Source organism: Podarcis pityusensis (assembly GCF_964106645.2).
Source record: "Podarcis pityusensis genome assembly, chromosome: 1".
NCBI classification, from domain to species: domain Eukaryota; kingdom Metazoa; phylum Chordata; class Lepidosauria; order Squamata; family Lacertidae; genus Podarcis; species Podarcis pityusensis.
Window position 1 is genome coordinate 113,181,469 of NC_138028.1, and position 21,720 is coordinate 113,203,188.

Sequence of the window (21,720 nt, forward strand, 5' to 3'; positions counted from 1 at the left end):
ATGCCCGACCATGAAGCTGGCTGGCTGGGTGATGCTGGGCCCGTCAGAACTCTGAAACCAACCTGGCTCACAGGATGGTGAGAGGGCAAAATGAGGTGGGGAAGGCAGTGCATGCTATCTGGAGATCCTTGAAGGAAAGGGGGGCTTTAAATAAATAAATCGCCTATTCCCACTTTACAAATGAAATGCACAAATCCGACTGGGAAAAACTCATCTGCACAGCCCACTAAAGCCCCTGCTCCACAGATAAATATGTGGAGAGGCTTTATCGAGAACTAATTTGACTCGCCTTTTTCTTTTTATATGTGATCATTGTATGCAGCATTGCGTTCTCAGCTCTCTCCTGGTTCCCTCCTCCCCTCTGTATTCTCATTTTGATTTCTGGTTTTTGTTTTTATTGGTTACATTGTTTAGTCTTACTGCATTTGTATGTGCTTATGTCAGTAACCATACTGTATGAAGAATGACCATCATCACCATCATCATAAAGTTTATTATTATTATTATTATTATTATTATTATTAAAAAATGAAACAAAACCTGGGAAGGAGGGCCAATTGAAAAGAGCCAGAAAAAAGTATCATTATAGACAAACCCTCATATTTCCTCCAGCTACTCAAGGTTTTCATCTTTTGGCCAAGGGCTGGACTAGACATAACACTAAACCAGAGGTAGCCAATGTAGCATCCTTCAGATGATGTTGGACTACAAGACATCCCATGCTCTTTAGGACTGATGGGGGTTAAAGTCCAACAATATCTGGAGAACACTATGTTGGCTACCCTAGTGCTAAACACACCTTTATCAGTAATAGCAAGAAATAGAGGGAGTTTTCATGGAACCATGGCATGTTGGGAGTATAATCCTGGTGAAAATCCCGGCTTCCCAGCACGCTGCTGTTATCTCTGGAAGTGTAGCTCTGCATTGCACTAATGTGGTACAAATCAGAGGGTGGAGTCTTTCACCAGGACAGAGGTAGGAAAACTTTTCAAACCACATTCCCTTATGGAACCTGTAGTGAAATGGGAATGAGCCATCCCATGCCCTCCTGTCGTCCAGCCCCTCACTTCCACTGGCACCAGAGCATCCCCCTCTCACCAAACTCAGCAAGAACCAGGGTGTTCTTCAAGGCATTGCCGCTCGTCTTTCCTACCCCAGGGGTGGGAAAGATAAGCAGCAACACTGCACTCCAGAACGCCTCTTTGTTGCCAGCAAGAGAAGGGTGTTCCGGTGGCGGCAGAAGTGGTGGGGCAGGCTGGGCGCCTCCTCTTGCACTTCCATCCTCATGGGTGGGCTGCCTCTGGATTTTTGTACATATGCTAGATTTCAGCCATGCAGTAGTAGCCAGAGGGTTCTACAGACACTCATTCAGCTCTCTGTCCATAGAGGCAAGAGGCTTTGTCATAGTGCAAGGACACATCCCAGCCAGACAAAAATAGCTGGGGACAGGGTAGAATAGGACTAGAGAATTGTATGGCCAGGGGCCTGTGAGTTCCAAGAGCCAAATAGAAATGCTCCAGAGGTTCTCCATCCTAGTCTGACGTTCTCCACCTTGCACTACAATGCTGCCCTCAAATACATGGACATTTGATAAGATTTGACTGACTGAAGATGGGTTGGGTTCTGCCTTTAAGCTACGTGTAAAGCAGTCCTGAGTCATATTTGCTCACAGAAGAGGAATGGCAACACCCAGAACAGAGAGGTATGACACTCTGAAGTGGCCAACTCTTAAAAGCTGACAAGGGCTGTCAAGGTGTCAGAATGAGAGAAAAGCCCGCACAATTAAGCTAACTCATAATGCATTCTCTTGAGAGGAAAAATGTGACGAATTTGTTTGGGGGCAATTGTGTTTAATAAATAGATGTGTCACTTGCTGCATAGTTACTTTCTAAAGCACCCCATTAAAGCATACTAAAGGCCAAAACCTCTCATACCCCCTGTCACATTAAGCAACATGCAGCCATTACTTCATATTTCAGGCAATTTTATTGTCTGTGATAGCACTTAGAATGGGGGAATGAAATGGGTTTCTCAGCAGTGCACTGCACAGTTTTCATTGCAGACATCATCAGAGCCACCTGCTCACAAAGACAACCATTATTTTATATTTCTACTGTTTCTCCTACAAAACACACGCACACAATACAAAATTGATCCAAATTGCTGACTTCAAAATCTGTTCACTTTGTAACAGTAGGAGCAGCAGTTTTCTTCCCACTCGAAATGGTCCAGATCTTTTCTCCCTTACCATGTCATCTTTGCCTTAAACTCCTTCCATCGTTTGTATGTGTTCAGTAAATTATTAACACAAAGCATCCTTTGTGTCATTTAGTCATCCTGAGAACATAATGCCATATAACAGATACGAGCCTTATGCTACACTGTAGCAAATGTACTGTATGATCTCGATATCTCATTTGAAAATACAGGAAACTTTAAGTGAGTTTACTAATAAAGTTTGTTCCTGCATCCTAAACGAAGAAGTTCATTTTACTCTACTGCTCAGGTAAGAATGTAAGCTAACAAAAAACACTAATCTGTGACTTTCAAAGGCATTTCCCCCCTTTTTTGTTTTGTTTTTAAGAATGTGCAAAATCTCTTTGATAAATGTTGCTAGACTTATTATTATTATTTAATAAATTTCTATACCACCCTTCATCCAAGGATCACATGACGGTTGAAATTCTTCAGACTTCCCCTTAGATCTTAAGTTGTTTTGCCCAGGCAGGATCTGTCAGGCTTACGACTCCAATTTTGCCTTACACGGAATTCAGTGGCACTCAAGAGAGGTCCAAATAAATCACAGGCAACTTCTGCTAGTCTTATCAGAACTCATTCAGCCTCCCTCAAAACTCCATGGATAGATTTTGGGAACACAAATTAGACTCTAAATTGGCCCACACTTTCACTTCAAGCGAAAGTCTAATCACATTCCTGTGGCACATCAAATTCCAGGTGTGATTTGCAAGGAAGCTTGTTGAATCATGGAGGCAAAATTGGAAGAGAAAAAAAATCATAAAGATAATCAAGAGAATGGTATGACCCACAAATGGAAAGCTTCTTCTCTGGGTTTGCAAGTTCTGAGCTAGCCCCAGAGCCTATCTGCAGCTCTCTCTACCCCTTTATATGAATGGAAGAAGAAGAAGAAACTGGGACGTCAACAACCAGTGATCATAAACACATCCACGTCTCTACAATATTGTACCTTATAATGGATTTTAACTACATACTGCTTTAGGAATGAGACTTGGCTAAAACACAAAGTATAAAAAAGGGTTGTATCTAAGTCATATTCAGAGTAGACCCACTGAAATCAATGGGTGGAATCTAAAGTTGTATGAGTGAGCTTCCAGTTCTACAATGGCATTTCGCCTTCTTCTTCTCTCTCCTGAAGCCCACACCTACAAATCAGTTCGAGAGGGTCACAGAACCCTCTGGAGCAGTTTATGAAGGTGCACAGGATGTTGAAGGAGGTAAAGTCCCATTGCGCTAGTAGAAATCCATTTCATTTACTCACAGGCAGCACTGGCCACAACCACCAAAGTCCATTGACTTAAATTAGTCTACGCTTAGTAAGACTTTGCGGGGGGATGGAGCTCATCTTCTGGCCCTTTGTTGTTATGATATTTGTCACATGTTCTAGACCTGACTACCCTCTCCCTGGAAAAGTGAGCTTCAGGATTAACCCTGGCTTAAAACATGCCGATGTATGAAAAACTTATGCCAACCGTGAAAAAAGTCTGGTGAAAAAAGAGTAAACATTGCTATTCTCGCTATTGCTCTGTGATGCTGTTTTATTGTTTTAATGAAATGATTGTTGTTTTCAATTGCTGCTTTTGATTTTAGCTGCTCCATTAGAGTTGAAGAGAGGGGTAGACATGCTTGCAAATCAACCCATCAATCAATAGCTGTTGCTTCTGATTCTTCAGCAAATTTTACTATCGTATTTCCATCTCTAAAACTGCAAGGGGCAGTACTTCTGTTTTTGAAATGAAAATCCTAACAAGGGCCTTCAGTTGATGAGAAAAGCACCATGGGAGATTTATGCATTCTCACAAAGTGTATAGTGCAGGCTTCCTCAACCTTGGCCCTCCAGATGTTTTGAGACTACAATTCTCATCATCCATGACCACTGGTCCTGCTAGCTAGGGATCATGGGAGTTGTAGGCCAAAAACATCTGGAGGGCTGAGGTTGAGGAAGCCTGGTATAGTGTCTGCTCTTATTTATGTTCCCTGAACCACAATTGCAAGTGGTTCACTAATTCACCTAATCTGGTGTGGACAGATTCACCTAATCCATTGTCCCTTTGTGCATTTGGAGTTCGCATATCCATTGAAGTGAATGAGGGAAAGCATTGTACGGAGCAGAGTGCTTGCATACGTAGAAAGCTCCTATGTCTGCGCTGAATCACTTGATTGGGATGCAAGTATGTAGATTGTCATTCATAGGCAACACCAAGCATTAGTCAAAAAGAAGGACTGATAGCTAATCGCTTTTAAAATAGGAGCTGGAAATTCTGTTCAAGCTAATTTCCTTCATTCCACTGCTTCTCATGTCAATACATCCTGTGGGATTGCAGTGGTCGACAGTGCTGGCTTATATTTGCAATACCAACATTTCAGAAGAGCCGTTTGCCAGCATACGCTCAGAGATGACTCAGACTGGCCGTTGCACAGCCGCTGGGCATTTTAATGTAGCAGCATTAATCATTAATGACCTGGAATTAATATTATTCTTTATTATTCATTATTTGTAATGCAGAGGTGCCTAGGAGGCCCGGTCAGATCTAATTGAGGCTGAGAGAACAAAGGGATGGTGTAACACAGAGGCAGAAGAAAGGCAAAGATAATAGAGGCAGGAAGCTATGTCAGCTTCTATTATTCATGTGCAAAGAGGTTGCAGGACTCCGTACAGGATTTCTCGCAGGCCGAAGTGTAAGTAGAAAGTTCAAGCTTCTACATTCCAAAGGAATCAAAATTCAGAGCCCACTGTTGCAACCCCCAAGCTGTATTTTTCTCGATAAGGAGTTTGAAGATTCTTGGTAATGGCTGTGGTCCTCAAGCAGCCTTGTGAATTTTAATCAGACCTCAGCAGGCACAGAACGTATGCTTAGTGCTCTGGCCCAGCCCTTGGGATTGTGTCATCCTAATATAATAGTGTCTAAAACATAATCAGATTATTCAGCATGAGGGACAAAGGCAAAAGACACGAGGCAAATGTATGTGGGATGCATTATTAATAATGCAACTGCAAACCTGCAACAGGCATCACCTGGTCTATGCCTTCTAGGGATGTAAGAAGGCAGTTATCTCCATTCCAACGTGTATTCATCGCAATCAGAGCTGTTTCTGTTCTGCTGCACTTTGGCTTCCACATAAATCTAGATGATTTGTCTCCTTGTCAGCTCTCACTGAATTCAATGCAATTAATTACAGTGGTACCTCGGGCTACAGGCGCTTCAGGTTACAGACACTAACCCAGAAATAGTACCTCTGGTTAAGAACTTTGCTTCAGGATGAGAACAGAAATCACACGGTGGTGGTGCAGCAGCAGTGGGAGGCCCCATTAGTTGAAATGGTACCTCAGGTTAAGAACAGTTTCAGGTTAAGAACGAACCTCCAGAACGAATTAAGTTCTTAACCCATGGTACCACTGTATGTCATTAATTACATTATTTCAATGCGAAGAAAACATCAGAAAAATGAGGCAAGGGAATGCCATTATTTACATATCTTTTGTGGATGAAAAACAGCAGCTACAAAGAACACTAATTATATCTGTTTACCTGATTTCTGTTCCTGACCTCAAACCAACGTGCAAGCTGCAGAAATTTCTGCTCCCATGTCCACTTAGAGCAGAATTCCCTGCCACCCCTAATGCCTGCCTCCCCTAGCAGTGTGGGTACCACTTCTAAGCAGAAACCTTACATCCTATTGTCATCCTTGTTGGGCAACATGGATCAAATTAGGCACAGTCTGTCCTCTGCTTCACCTGAACAAGACCCTGTATAAGAGTTGAGGAAGCTAATGGCAACCACGCTCTTCAAGCCTCTGAGGAACACATGGTTTGCCATTGCCCAAGAGAGGTCCTTTCTCCATGCCCTCACACTGGCCAGTCTTGGCGCATCAGTTGGATGAATGCTCCCTTCACCACTATACTGTTTCAGGATGTTCACCTTGAGACAGACCAGGAAGATCGACGAGACCCAATGTCAAGTTTCACTCATTTAAGAAGGTACCTAAATGTTTGGGCCTGCCACTGTATCTCAACCTAAACTGTCTCACAATATTTTTATGAGGGTGTGGGGAATGCAGACTGAGGGATCGACCTTATCGTTGTGCTCCTCAGAAGGAGGATGGGTGGCTGGGAAAGAAGTAATAAATGAATGTAGGTTTCACAATACTCAAAGAGACCAATGCAGCTACTCTGTAAAATAATACCCAAATAGCAATGCCTAAAACATAGGTCCAGGATAGAATGGCTGAAAGAAAAAGGAGAGAATCCAATACAGCACTAAGAAGAATGTTCTGTCAGCAGAAGTTCCTGCTTCTGCAACAGAATGTCCCCCCTCCTCTACCCATGTTTACCAAATCTGTCATAGAGGTTGTCCCCAACCCTCTGGAGTAGATTTGGAGAGTGTGTGGAGTACACGTGGGGGAAGGAGAGAGGGGAAGTCCCATTCTGCAAGCAGAAATCCATACACTGACAGGACTCATCATTTTTTTTTTTAAAAGATATTTATTGAAAAAAGTTTTTTTAAAAAATTACACAAAAGAAAAAACAAGACAGAAAAATAAAAATAAAAGTAAAAATAAATAAAACCATCATTCTCCAATTCTCCACTTTCAATACCTTCTTTCCTTGACCTCCTCCTCCTCCCTTTTCCTGTATCCTGTTTTATAATAATCACAGCAAATCCTTTCCATAATTCATAGTATTCTGTCATCACATTACCTTGATCTGTTTTCATCTTATCTTATAGAAAACCTTAAAGTTTAAAACTTAAATCTTAATTTTTACCAACTTCTCCTAAACCATAACATTCTTACCTAGTTCTTTAGACATTTTATAAGAGCCAAATAGTTTCATTTCAACATTTTCCTAACATTCATCAATTTTATATAACAGTCCTAATGATAAGAATAAAAGAAAAAAGCAATCCAGTCTTCATCCAACGTCCCTTCCTCCTGGTCCCGGGTTTTGTCAGTCCTTTTTATCCTATTAATCTAGCACATTAACCTGGCAATCTTATATCCGAGGCCCTCAAGTCTCTTCCATGTCCCTTTCGTAACTCTTCTTTATATTTCCCTTTTATTCGTGGGAACTCCAGCTTGGTAGTGTTTTTGACCCTTTTCAGCAAGACGATCCCTTTTCCATAGTCCAGGATAGGCTCGATGTAGTATTTACAAGCATGCTCCAGATTCCCTTCAAAATTGAGAGCCCCCACAGCTCCAAACATCTGACGGCCCCTTTCCAGACTTGAAAAGTCCAAATCTCCCTGTAAAGGGGGGTCTATCCAACCCCCCATTTCCAAACCAAACCAGATTTTATCTTTCCAAGTCTGATTTTTTCCAAGTTCATTTATCAAATCCAAGAGTTTATATTCCTGCTGGGCCGCAGCTCCCTCTGTCTCTGGCGCCCAAGATTCAGCAAGGTCCTCTTCTTTCAGTTGTTCTGTCATGGCACGCTCCTGTTTTGATTCCTGGGTGGGCTCCATATAGTTTCCCACTACCTGTTCAAAGGTTCTGGCCGCATTAGTCATGAAATCCGTCTTCTGACTTAACTGATCCAATAGGGCATTTATTTTACAGAAAGCACCCAACAGTGCTTCTGAAGACATTGTCCTACAAGGTCACAAATCCTTTCCCACAGTTGTAATCAGTGACAGCTGCAAGTTCCCAGGAATTAGTTACAATTTCACAGTTCCCCACTAGGGGGAAAAACTTCTGATTGTTCTTCTTCTTGAAAACAATAGCAACAAAGTTTCTTTTTTAAGATATTTTGTCCATATTTGTTCTTTTAAAAGACAAAGGCAAACAATGGAGTCACAATGTTTCTCTTCTTTTAACTATCTGTCAAAGACATTTGTTTCTGGTCAATGAGCTTCAAACGTCAATTCTGACACCCCGCTCCAGGGTCAGGACGGTGGAAAATTACTTTGCTTTAGATTCACTTCTGCAGGTTTAAGCAGCTCAGAAAAGGTCCCCCTTCTTCCCCTGCTACCGAAGGGGGGGTTCAGCGATTTTAAATGATGAAAGTTGATCCTTTAAAAGTGATTTTTAAGGCTCTAGTTTGCGTTGTCTTTGCTTTGTTCTGACTACGAGGAAACGGAAGGGTGACTTCCTGTTTAAACCTTCCCGTTTCAGTACCAAATTAGGGTTAATTTTTAAGTCCAAATTCCTTTTTATTTCGCCAGTTCTTATTTGAAGTCCAAATATTCAATGTTCCAGTACTCACGGTTGGTTGTTTTAAATGCCAAATTGTCCCAGGAAAAAGGCAGCACTCTCCGGCAACGACTATGCGGCTTCACTCCGCAGAAAAAGCAATTGACTCACAGCACCGCGCCACTTCCCCCTCTTCACTTCGGAGCCCGTTTGTGGGTTCCTTTGTGGGTTGGGGGGGCGCTAAGGGTGCCCGCCGAGTCCCACGTTCACAGGCTTCATCCGCCTGTGATTTCCAGAAGGGTCCCCGCTACGCCGCAGCGGAAAGACCCGTTTCATGCGGAGCTAGTCCCTCCAATTCAGAGGGAGTCCGCCATTGCCGGTGGCGCCACCCCGGAAGTCCTGACCGGACTCATCATTAGAGGATCACCCACAGTCATGAACCATTGTGCTGTGAGATCCCCAAATTCCCACGAGAGACTTGAATGATTAATCAGGAACACAGAACAACCTGAATGCCTCTGAGCCAAAGTATCTTTATTGGTGCATTTCAGGACCAAGCATCTAATCTTGGGCTATGTGTCTGGTGAAGAACTTGCTCCTGGGCTCACATCACATATTCTTGATGGAAAAATATCTGTAACTAAATATATCTGTGTGTTTCTTCTTATAAGAATAAAACCATTTATTCAACAGAGCACCTGGATTTAGATATTCTGCAATAAAACACTGATGCTGAAAAAGGCAGTGATGCACAACAGAGCCTCCAAGAGGGCATCCTTTTACTCCAGTCACTTGCAATGTAATGGATGCCCCTCATTTCCACTTGTTCCACTTCCAGGGAAGATAATGGATGTCTCTTATTTGAGGTACCACACCTCTAAGAGTCCCTTGCTTTTTGAAATATTGATCCACCTGCTCTAATTCAGGGTCACAATTGATAACTGTCTCTTCCCAAAAGCACAGGCTTCTTGCAGTACGTTGGAGCTGAAATTTCAGAGGTGAAACAAAATCAATGCATTACCTCCCTGCACTTCTGCAGCAATTCCAGCTGCCAGATCAAAGTTTCCTTGGGCCAAAGTATTCAGTTTTGGTACTGGGTGGTGGTGGTGGTGAGTGGAACAAAAATACCACTGGTGATTGGATTAATCTTGGTGGAAAAACACTGAAGAACTTTTGGATCGGAGTGAGTGGGCTGACATTAAAAGATGAGGTGGCTGAGGTTTCTTCTATTTTCTTTCTTTCTTTCTTTCTTTCTTTCTTTCTTTCTTTCTTTCTTTCCTTTTAATTGGGGAAAAAACCCCCACCAAACTTTGCTGCTTCAGCTACCTACGGTAGTCGAATGATATTCTGTTTGAAATTTGTGACCATTAACCAACGAAGTGACATTACATCATAATCTAGCATTCTTCCTTATGTATTAGGAAAGCATATGGGGAGTTGACTCATCTAATCCAAATTTATTGGACAAATGTGCAGATAGGACCATTCTTTGATTTTCCCTGCCTGCTGGAAGTTGCTGTCATCAATTGCTTTCTTTTCTTTTTCAGTGTATGATGTCATATGGTGTCACTGAATAACATCAAAGGCTTTCCTATGAGCTCCAAATCCTGTCTCTCAAGAGCTATAATTCAGTTCAATCTCATTTACTCCTGTGCAGCTGATTTGTTTTAAAAAATGCCTCCTTCAGTCCACTGTCTCAACCGTTACTGTGTCTTCACCACCATTATCATGGATTTCCTTTCAGACTTAGTGTTCTAGTCACATTTTCTGGATTTCAGCAGAGTTGTAAGTTAAGTGGAATTTCTGTTTCTTCACCTTCTTCAAGGTCTAGCGCTGTCCTGTTGCTTTGGCAATCTTACCTTACTCAAGGGAATGCAAATGTCAGCAGTTTTAAGACGGTGTGGGAGGGAAAGCTAAAGAAGCCTCTTGACGCAGCTCTATTCATCCCCCTTGTGATTGGCACGATTTATGTAGGTAATAAACAGGCAGAAAATGACAGCAGGTTGCATGATTGTAATTTCAGCAATTAATGCTGACAATGCTGTGTTGAAACAAAATCACGAAACAAACAGTACTGCGTTTAAAATGGACAGTAAAAGCAGTAGGACTTGAGGATATTTATTGTCTAGGTTTTCAGACCATTGTAAGAAGAGTCAGGCTAGAGCAGGCCAAAGATCCATCTAGTCCAGCATCTTGTTTTAACACAAACAAGGGGAAGCCCATAAGCTGTACCTGGGTACAACAGGACCCTCCCACCTTGCAATTCTCAGCCACTGGCTTTCAGACAGTGGAGGTCAAACATAACCACTGTAGCTAGAAGTTGTTGATAGTCTTAATCTCCAAGTATTTGTCAAATTCTCTTTTTAAGCCAACCCCCACAACTTGCAGGAGGGCATTCCTTGGTTTGTGCCCTATGTCAAGAAGCACTTTCCTTTGCATGTCCTGATACTAACTTTTGGCTCCATTGGATAGCTCTGGATTCTGGTAATATGAGAAAGGGAGAAAAACATTTCTCTACCCACTTTCTCCAAGCATGCACAATCTTATGTACTTTTATTTTGTCCCCTTTGAGCTTTTAAATTTAGAAACATGGTGAACAAACACCATAACCTTTCCATGTAGGAGACTAACTCCATCCCTTTAATCATTTTGGTTGCCCTTTTCTGAACCTTTTCCAGATCTACAATATTCATTTGTTAGATGAGTTAACCAGTACTTCACACAGTATTCCAAAAGTGGAGCACCATCATAGATTTGTATAATAGCATTGCAAAATAGCCATGGAAGGATAGGAATCAACTTTAAAAGGGGAGTTAGATATTTTATAAGCAAGGTATTTTTATTGTTTGTAATCTGATGTTTTACATGTGAGAGACAGAAAATTATCTCATACAAAAAAAAAAAAAGTTACTTAATTATGCTTCTGTCGGGGCTTCAGAAAATGTCATGAGTAGCAACTGCTTTGGGGGAATGGGATGGACTGTGTTATAAGGCTTAAACAAAACTTGAGGAGACTCAGTAGATGGATTTTGCCAAAGTGTCTTAGTTAGATAGCATGTTGGCTGGCTAGAATGTTGCCTACCCATCAGAAATGGTGCCAGTTGCCTACATATTGTATTATTGATTGAGCACTGGAATTGCACAACATCCTTCTAAAATTAATTTATAATGCAGAGGCAAATGATAACAACAAGCTTTTTGCAAAGATCCTGGTCATTTCTATCCAAGGAAAATCAGAAGAACGTGTTTTCCGTGGAGTAACAGTGAGCAGAGAAAGATGAGGAGGGAAACCACTGTCTGATATTGCATGCAAGAAAAGTTATTTCCATAGTATCAACAACACAATTAGTTCCTCATATATGCCCATTCTGATTAGGGAGAAGCTTTTCCACTGATGTGGTCTTGTGAAACAAGAGAAACTGAGCTAAGTTTCAAGAGATGACAGCAAACTTTTTGTCAAGGAGTTCCCAAATGTCATCAAATTAGCTGCCTGACTGCGTACGGGGACAAAAGAGACATAAAAGAAGAGATATCTTGATTTGCTAACAGGTTTAACAATAATACTCCGTACTTCCCTAGGTGTTTGGAATGCTCCACATTGATGAGCTCTGGTGTTAGCCAGCAATTTTCTGACAAAGATGGGGCAGCCTTTACCAACTGACTGTTGCAACTAATTGTTTGAAATAATGAGATGCCATTTAGGAAGAGCAATCAATAGCAGAATGATGCCAATTAACTTCTAAGAACTAAGGTCATGATAACAGGGGGAAAGCTGGTACCAGAGATGTCCAGAAGACACTTAGTTCCAAAACTCCCCCAAAAGGTATAGAGGTGATGAATCCGTTCTTCCATTGAAGTTCAGAATTGATTTTTTAGTTTTATTTATTTGAAAGATTTAGATGCCACATCCTAAAGTCATGTTCTTAGGGCAGTTCAAAACAGATTAAAAATGCATGTAGTAATTTAAGAAAACATACAAAAACATCACCCATATTTATTTTTTTTTAAAAACCCAAAATATATAGAAGGAAGAGATTAAAAGGCCTAGGGAAATAAGATATTTTTTACAGGCCACAAAATCCAAATAGCATTTCAAATAATATTCCTCAGCCCCCACCCAAAGTTTTATTGATTGGTGGTGAAGAGTCATCCCACAACAGTTCACTAAACATGTCTGATAAGGACAGTGGTGGATGTACTAGGAAAGGAAGGTAGGAAGGTAGGAAGGAAGGACAATGAGCCAACTATCCCTTTGAGGTTTGGTAATCTAAAAAAAGCTACACTTCCAAAACTGTCACAGTGGCAGATTCCCATGACACAAAAGTTATGTAAAAACTGATATAAGAAAGAACTACTGTTACAAAGGGACAGAATACCCAACAGTTCAAATGACGTAAGTAGAATAAAAAAACTGCTTGTCCACATTTTTGAAAAGTATAATATCAGCAGAAGTGAGGAAACCACAACAATAATGTTATTGCTAAGAAAAGCCTCCACAAACAAGCCAGGCCTCCACAATTTGTGCCCCACCAGCCATATTTAGCATCCAGAAATTTCCACACAGAAGCATTTTGCTCGCCAATTTCAACACTGCTTCTACCCTCAGCACCCATTTTGAGCCAAAATACAACATTCTGGTGCTCTTCCTCTAGGTTGCAAGTTCTTCGCCATTGAGGTGGGTGTGTCCAGTCAAATTTAGCTGCTCAAGCCACTCTTGCTCCTCTGATTTTTTAAAATTGCAATCTTTATTTATGACTGCATCACACGCCCAGCTTGAAATAATGGGTTTCTAGCATGCAAAGATGCTCTGCTGCTTGAAGAAAGATGATTGCGGTCAAAACTACAAGGAAGTTCTTTGCTTTGCACGAGCTGTTGTCTCTCAATATGGTTTTATAACACACCAGTTTATAGGCTGAGGTAGTCCATGTGGTGCTATCCAGATGCTGTTGAACTAGAACTCCCATCATCCATGGCTATTAGCCATGCTTAGATAGTAGTTGTAGTCTGTGATATCTGGAGGGCAGCACATCGGCTATCTAAGTTAAATGTTATAACCTATGTCTTCCTTATTCACATTTTTTTTTAACTTGTAATGCAACCTTTGGGACACTCCAGTGCTGCATTATAAGAAATATTCCACTATGACACCCATAAGAGCTGGAAGAAACATTTTCTCCTGCTCACAGTTGGGTTTTATTTAATCCAAGCCCCTTAGTTTCTTGCTATTTATTCCATTTTGTCAAATATTTATACAGGATGGTAACAGGTAAAATAAGGTATAGTCATTTTTCCTCCCTTAAATGTCCTGTTTATCTGTCTCCAGCAAGATGTTCAGTTCTCCACACTTCTATGTGAATCATAAACCACTTAAGGGCTGAGAGATAAATCTGTGTGCTAACAGATTCATGTTTACTTCTGCTTCAAATTAAAAAATGGAAAGGGAAGGGGAGAACACACCAAAAAAAAAAAAGTGTTAGGTCAAAAGACATTTTCACTGGAATACAAAAACAGTACTGGAGGAAATTAAATAGAATGAAAATGCCCCCCTTTATTGACCCATTCACATGCAGTAAAAATGGGGGGGGGGCATTTTGGTGAACTGGGGGTGGATGAGCAAAAGTTACCATATTTTACAGGGAGAGCCTTGCTGTTTGAAAGCACAGCTTCTTATTTTTCTTATAAAGTAAAGACGTCCAAATTGTGGACCTGATCCTTCAGACACATGTAGCCTTCTAGCCTGCATGGCTACTGTTTGGGTATGATGGGAACAATGGAAGCGTCACAGGTACTCCACTCCTGCTTTAGTGAAAATGCAGTCCCATCCAAAAGAGATTTAACCGTTCACTATTCACCATCCTCAGTTTTCAACTGAAGTGTCATGAGTTTGAACTCTCAGCTCAGATCTTGTGATCCCATTAGAGGGCAATGTGTCAAACATTATTATGAGCGAGACTTAAAAAAAAACCCAACCCAAAACATTTAACTATGTGCACTCAGAATTCCCTGGTAAGTGTCCTTAGAATTGCATCCTGTAGCAATTGGAAGAAACCAATTTTAGTGTACAGTGGTACCTCGGGTTAAGTACTTAATTCGTTCTAGAGGTCCGTTCTTAACCTGAAAATGTTCTTAACCTGAAGCACCACTTTAGCTAATGGGGCTTCCTGCTGCTGCTGCGCCGCCGGAGCACGATTTCTGTTCTTATCCTGAAGCAAAGTTCTTAACCTGAAGCACTATTTCTGGGTTAGCGGAGTCTGTAACCTGAAGCATATGTAACCTGAAGCGTATATAACCCAAGATACTACTGTATTGTTATGTGCCACCCCAATCTCCGAGGGGTGTGAGATTCCAAGGGTACCAGGCATGCTTATCAGGGTTCATGTTTTCTTTTGGAACAATGAGGCACAGCGGGGACTGTGGTGTCTTTATGATATATGGTTTATTAATGCATATTTACAGCCTGAATCTAGATTGAGAGAGTTCAGAGCATTCAGATTCCAATAGGGTCTCTTGCTTCTCCCATAGGCACAGCAGGCTTGGGTCTCAGAACAGAGAAATCAGCCATGCTCTCTGTCTCTTTAGGTTATCACAGTCAGCTATCACATGGTGCCCCTGACCGCCATTTCTTCTTCCTTGTTGCCGCTAACAGACTGAAAAGGATCCCCCCCCCAGTCTACATCACCCAAACTGAAATCATAACCCCCTAAACCCACTTAGAAGAAGGGGCTCCATCCCTCCCATTGCTGTCTGGCACTGAGTGTCCTGATGACTCATCTTTTGATTACTCATCAGTCTTTGTCCCCCTAATAACCCATACTCAACTAGCAATCACTAGACTGGCCTGGTTTGTTAACATAAACTTAATTCAGGGGTTCAGTGCTTGGCATAGTTTAACTCTCCAAACCTTGATTAATTTCTAACTTTTATTGGATCCAGGAATTTAGGGTGTCTCACACCTCACAAACTCATAAGTCACCTTCTTTTTTGCCTGGTTTTGTCATTGCACAACTTAAAAGCTTGCATACAAATAAGACACAAACATCTAAAAAAGAATACCTTAACTATTTTATATGTCTTATATTCTCCGATCTTGGGGTCAACATGACAACAGCTGTCTATACAAGGCAAGCATGTACATTCAGGCCATCCGCAATTACTGTGGATGTAATTGATAAGAAATCAAATCAGGAGAGCACCGAGGATGTAATCACTCATATGGAGCCTTGCAAGCTTTAATCAGCAGATTAATCCATTAACGCTTTAGTTGATTAATTGGTTAGGAGTCCAATATTAATCAGTGAAGGCAAATTTTAATTGATGGGGCTGAGAGTGAAAGAAACCCTTGCTAATCTTCTGAAGCTATTTTGGTTCTGGTGCATCAGAAACAGGGAATAAAATATTAAAGAAGGAACCATTAGTAGTCATGCTTGTTTATTAAATTGTGAGTTTTCACACATCCTTCAGAATCTCAAAGACGCCAGTATTGGAAAGTTTTATAATAGAGAAATAAATTTTAATTAAGGTAATTAATTTTATGATTTCCATCCCAACTTTTAGCAACATTTTAAAGTGCCTAATAATATAGGGGGGGAAACAGTGCAGTTGTGTACATGTTTACTCAAAGGTAGGTCTGGCTGATTTCCAAGGGGCTGACCCCCAGGTAGGCAAATATAAGATAGTAGCCAAACACAAAAAAATAGAATAAAACAGCAGAACACCAACAAGTGATTAGATAACGTCAAAAGGTGTTGTCCCACGCTTTCCAATGAATTCCCCTGTCACTTTCCTTATCTCAAAAAGTCAGATCTTTTGCAAGAAGCAGGCTTGTTGATCAAGACTCTATGGTCACATCCACACAATACATATAAAACACTATTAAACCACTTTAAACAGTCGTGACTCCCCCCTCCCATGCAAATCTGGAGACCTGCAGTTTGTTAAGGGGTCAAGAGACCCCTATTCCCCTCACATGGCTACAATTCCCAGAGTTCTTTGCAAAGCGGAATTGAAGGGGTCTCTGTTTACCACTAGCACCTTTAACAAATGACACTTCCCAGGATTCCTTGTGGGAAGCCATGACTGTTGAAGGTGGTGCCACAGTGCTTTAAATATATGGTGCAAATGCGTCCTATAATTCTGCAGCCTGAATTTGTGATTCGAGGACCCGATCCCCGCTTGGGGAATAAAGACACGTGGACACAGAATGTAAGGTTAATGGGTAAGGTAAAGGCCACAACTTTATTGATTACAGCGTGTGAGAAGGTATTGGCTTAGGCATTGGACCACTGAACATTAGACTCCACCCACTCGTAGAGGGGTGAGTCTGAGGAGGGGTTAACCACCAGTAGGGGAAGCCTGTTGATGCTAATCCAACTATAGGCTCTCTTCCTGATGTCACCGAGGGTCGTGCCATGGCCCCCCGCCACACAGGCATCAGCCAGGATCCACGACCGCCGGATTCCTTTAGCGGAATACCCAAAATTGTCGGGGAAGGCGATGGCCACACCTTGCCCCCCAAAACACCAACAACACATTCCAATGCCTAACCGCCACCCGAGCCAAAAGGCTCGCCGCCAATACCCTCACAGCTGCAACCAATCCCTAAGACTATTGGATATGTTAGCCAGCCATATGTTGTTTCCCCGATCTGAAAGATGACTCAAAGAAAATGTGTGCGCAATGGTGGGGATGGCTGGCGCGGCTGCGTTGGAGCAGCAAGCCCCGCCCCGCTGAGCTTCCCTATTGGGTGCCCAACCGGGGAGGGGCGTGGCGCCAGCCCTGGAGTTGAAGCAGGGGGCGGAGCGCCCCCTGCATGCCACGGGAATCGTCTCCCGCTCACAACCCCTCCCCTCCTGGGAGGAGGAAAGGCTTTGCTGGTATGTGATAGAATCCAACCCCGAATAGTGACAGTCTGTTAGTACCCTCTTTCTTCAAAATGGTGTGCACTTGTTATAACCACAGGTCTTTCATTTTCAAGCACAAAACAGCAGCGGGGGGCGAAATACCTTTGCTATTTACATCATTTTGGCAGTCATGAAAATGCAGGCACTTACCTGTTTGTGAGCGTGGTCATAGGAGTTGATGTGATTGTCAAACTCTTGATGCTTATAGTATTGTTTATCACAAAGTTCACAATAGAAGTTGGCTTTAAGGTCTTCCAGAGCCTTGGCGATTGTATTCTCCTTTTCAGCATAATCCTGTAGAGAGGAAGAGTAAGGATTCTTAGTTGTTATTCCAACATTACAAATATGAGGGATGGGTTCCTGGTTTTTCGTACTGGGTAATTTAATCAAATTTGTCAACCTGTAACTAAAAGCTTGCTCTTACTTGCTTTATCAGCAGAGGAGCATAACATTTTTGCACACTCCAATTTGCACTTCCAACTGACAGCTACCTCTAGGGCTAAGGAAACATGTCTTTTAATCTTATGGAAAAGGAAATAAATAAAATGAATATTTATCTTGCTTACGGCTATGTAAATGTTAATTTCTATCTGTGGTGGGGGGATGACGACGACGACACACACATTAGTGTGGTCAAAACCTTCAGAGCATAAATACATTTCAGCAGAACACATATGGAAATTAAGACAGTCATTTAATTTGGTTACAGGGCTGTTTTCAGTAAACAGTAATAAACAAATTGCTGCTTGAATATTAGGAATAAAAAGGGGGAAGGGAATAAATATGTAGGAGGATGATTCTACAACTGAATAATTATTTATTTTTTAAAATGGCCATAGTTTGGGGATAGGCAATCTGTTGTCGGTGAACTACAACTCCCTTCAACCCTGACATGTCGGCTGCGGCTGATGGGAGTTGGAATCCAACAATATCTGGAGGGTCAAAAGTGCCCCCATCCCTGGCACAGGCCATGCTTTTTGCTGGGGTTGAATCAGCCAGTGCTGAAAGAAAGACTGCCACTTACTGTGGCCTCAGTAGCATATACAGTATAAAGCAGGGGTCAGCAAACCTTTTCAGCAGGGGGCCAGTCCACTGTCCCTCAGACCTTGTAAGGGGCCAGACTAGATTTTTTGGGGGGTAATGAACAAATTCCTATGCCCCACAAATAACCCAGAGATGCATTTTAAAGAAAAGCACACATTCTACTCATGTAAAAACACCACGCAGGCTCCACAAATAACCCAGAGATGCATTTTAAATAAAAGGACACATTCTATTCATGTAAAAACACACTGATTCCTGGACTGTCCGCGGGTTGGATTTAGAAGGCGACTGGGTCAGATCCGGCCCCTGGGCCTTAGTTTACCTACCCATGATATAAAGTGTTCCTTGCCTTTCTCCCTTTACATGCCACATTTAACTTTTCCGAATTTTTAGAGCTGTAAGGCAATGGGGATACACTCATTGGTTGGATGCAAATGCTGAGCAGCACCTGACTTATACTGAGACAGACCATTGGTCCATCAAGCTCAAGGCTGTCAATACTGATGGGCAGTGTGGCTCTCCAGGCTTTCAAGTAGCCCTTCCCACTGGCAATTGACAGTTCTTAGACAGGCTACTATGTATCGATCTATTAAGTCCCCATTTTCTTCCCATCTCAAAGGACCCTCACAGCCCTCTCTTTGCATAGCTAGCCTAAATCCTGAATAAATGTGAGGATTCCTACTCAAGCAAAACCCCTGAGGAATGTTGAGGATTCCTTAAGACTAGCAGGGCATCTTAGGGGGGAATTTTCTGCATCCTCTGGCCCATTTTGCCTAAATTGAAATTCAGAGTGCATATCAGGTGTGAGATGTGAGGAGCTACACAGGAAACCTAAAGCATTTTGATAAGGCTGTTGAAATCTCTAGAAACCGTTCTCCATATTTCTCAGTGACGAGTGGCTGTTTTTGTCTTTCTTCTGGCATAAAGTGTAGGAGGGGTCACGGCTCTGTATGCAGGAAGTCTCAGATTCAGTCCCTGGAACCTCTTCTTGAATCCTCTTCCATCCATCAGAAAGGATGGAAGGACCTTGAGCTGAGTTCCAAGAGAGCTGCTACCAGACAGAGAAGACAAGAATGGGCTCCATGGAAAAAAACTGACCTAGTAGGTGATAATTTCATCTGTTCCTAAATACTTATTTTCAGTGCTGAACATTGACATCTCCCACAAACAGTGATCGCTGCCTTCTGCAATGTGTTTTGTAATAATGTCCCCATTTTCTTCACAGGCAACTGTACACACACACACACCTAAATGCACACCATAACTGTGCAGCTGGAAAATTGTCTTGAAGCAAAACCTGAAACTGATGTATGTCAATGGAAAAACCAGTCCGATCATTTTAAGGTGCCACTAAATCCTGCCATGCTTGTGATGGAACGGCTGCTTTACTACAGTCTTCTGTGTGTTCTACATGAGTTAAGTATTTGCTACTGCAAAATGACTTTTTTAAAAAAGGGAAAAAGGAGTCCCATAAAATCGCTTGATTAAGTTTTTAAATGTTAGGCAAGCAGTTTTGCATGGAGATATGGTTATTATTTATTATTTATGATGCTCTTCTGGTACTTTAAAACGGAAGAGCTAAATCAAAGGGATAATATTATTGCATATGAGCGTGCAAATACCAGATGATATCAACGAGCTCTTGCAGACCTTTCCTTGCTCTTATCATTTCACAGATTAGGACCAGGATTTTGCAAAACACATTATTATTATTTACTAAGCATATTTGGCTTATGGATGAATAAAATTGGGCATTCTGGTGTCTTCTGGTTTAATGTAAGTTACCTTAAACTGGGGGAGAACAATATAGTTAGTCTAAAATTAACCTCAGCAGGTTCATGAGACAGTCTACTGGTTATGACTTGCAGAGGATTTGTACTGCATTGTGATAAAGAAGCAGCATTGTTGACTGTGGTATTAATGGAACCTCCTGGGTGTCCTCAATGTTATCAGCAACAGCAGATAAAACACCCAAAAAGACAGCTTGCCCACCACAACTGATCTTTCTCCGTATTGTGTAGCCTCGGGTTGCAGGTGTTTGGGGACATACAAATAGGATCTGCAAAATGTTGCACTGTGGTGGGTTCCTGTTCAGAGTTTCAGTCAGCTCACCAACCATGCCCATTTCCAGAATACTGCATTCCACTCCATTTTCTCCCTCCCCACACATACAGACAGGTTTCACTTTCCTCTGCTGTCAGTCAGCTAGCATTTCATGCCAGCTGAGCATGCTTAGATATCAATCAGTTGTGGGGAATCACAATCAGTTGTGTACAGCTGGAAGTCCTTGCACAGGGCTTCTGCTGACAGGGCTCGTTAGGGGAATCCTAATGAATTCTGTGAGTTTCTGTGAGCCAAGTGGATCCTCCCGCTTGTCTGTGGGTTGTGGCATTTTAGTTACACAAGGATCCACGCTCTGAGAATGAGCTCGCCATTGGTTTCCAAACAGGAATATTTCTCAGTCCTTGGAAATGTCATTTTTAGAACCTGGGGTCTTCCGCAAGTAAAGCATATGGTCTATCACTGAGCTACAGCTCTCTCCCAAACACAGGAACAGAATGTGACTATGCAAAGTCTGTGCATGGGGCCAGTCCTATTAGGAGGAACCTTAGAGTGCATGGGCTTTTAGCTCCAGCACCCCTGGAAACCACTGCCTTAATGCCATGTCCAAATGGCCATTTGAGGAAATGTTTGTAGACCAAATCAACTCTGTTATATATTCGCATCCTATTGGTCATGTTCCAGCCAGCCAAACCTAAGCATTTGGAACTACCATTTATTTAAATGGCAGAATTATGCACAAATATAACTGTCTCATTCAAATCAGAGAGACTTAGCTTTGGAAGACTTATGGGCACTTTAATTTTTATATTTTTTTTGTGAATCGGTATCTTACTTCCCCAAATTATATCTTTTTGCCACCTACTCCCCCAATTTGTGCCTATTTAAAGAAGCCACATTTCCCCTTGGCTTCTTCTTTTTCACTTTAATTAGTATTTTCTACAAGTGAAATGAAAAAAAATGGCAATCATGACAGAGCTTGTCAAACATTATTATGTATACTTAAGTCATTTATTTTTCATTCCCCCTGAGATTCATTACAATCCACAAACTGATTTTCTTTCAAATACATATCTTTTAAGCTGGGTTTTTCTTTTTTAAAAAATAATTAAATACAAATCAGTGGCTGCAGAAAGTGCATCTTACTTATTCGTCCTGTTGAGATGTTCCAGAAATGTACCCTGAATGAAAGTAAATACCTATTATGAATAAAACACTTTAGAATTTAAAATTATATGTATTCAAACAGATGCTGGTTGAAATCCAAAGAGAAGGCTTGGTGATTCTCCACCTCCTTCTGTAGAGATGCTTCTCTAAAACCCATTGCTCT

General features: G+C 41.7%; 1 protein-coding gene across 2 annotated transcripts in view; it reads right to left on the minus strand.

Moving 5' to 3' along the window:
• Positions 1-21,720, minus strand: part of ZNF804A (zinc finger protein 804A) — a 260,558-nt gene that overhangs the window by 88,370 nt on the left and 150,468 nt on the right. For both annotated transcript variants that reach the window (XR_013991148.1, XM_081023472.1), the window contains exon 2: positions 17,436-17,579. Coding sequence is in view for 1 of the 2 variants with exons in the window: in XM_081023472.1 (XP_080879598.1) it covers positions 17,436-17,579 (144 nt within the window). In the remaining variant the exon portion in view is untranslated. The remainder of the gene's footprint in view (positions 1-17,435; positions 17,580-21,720) is intronic.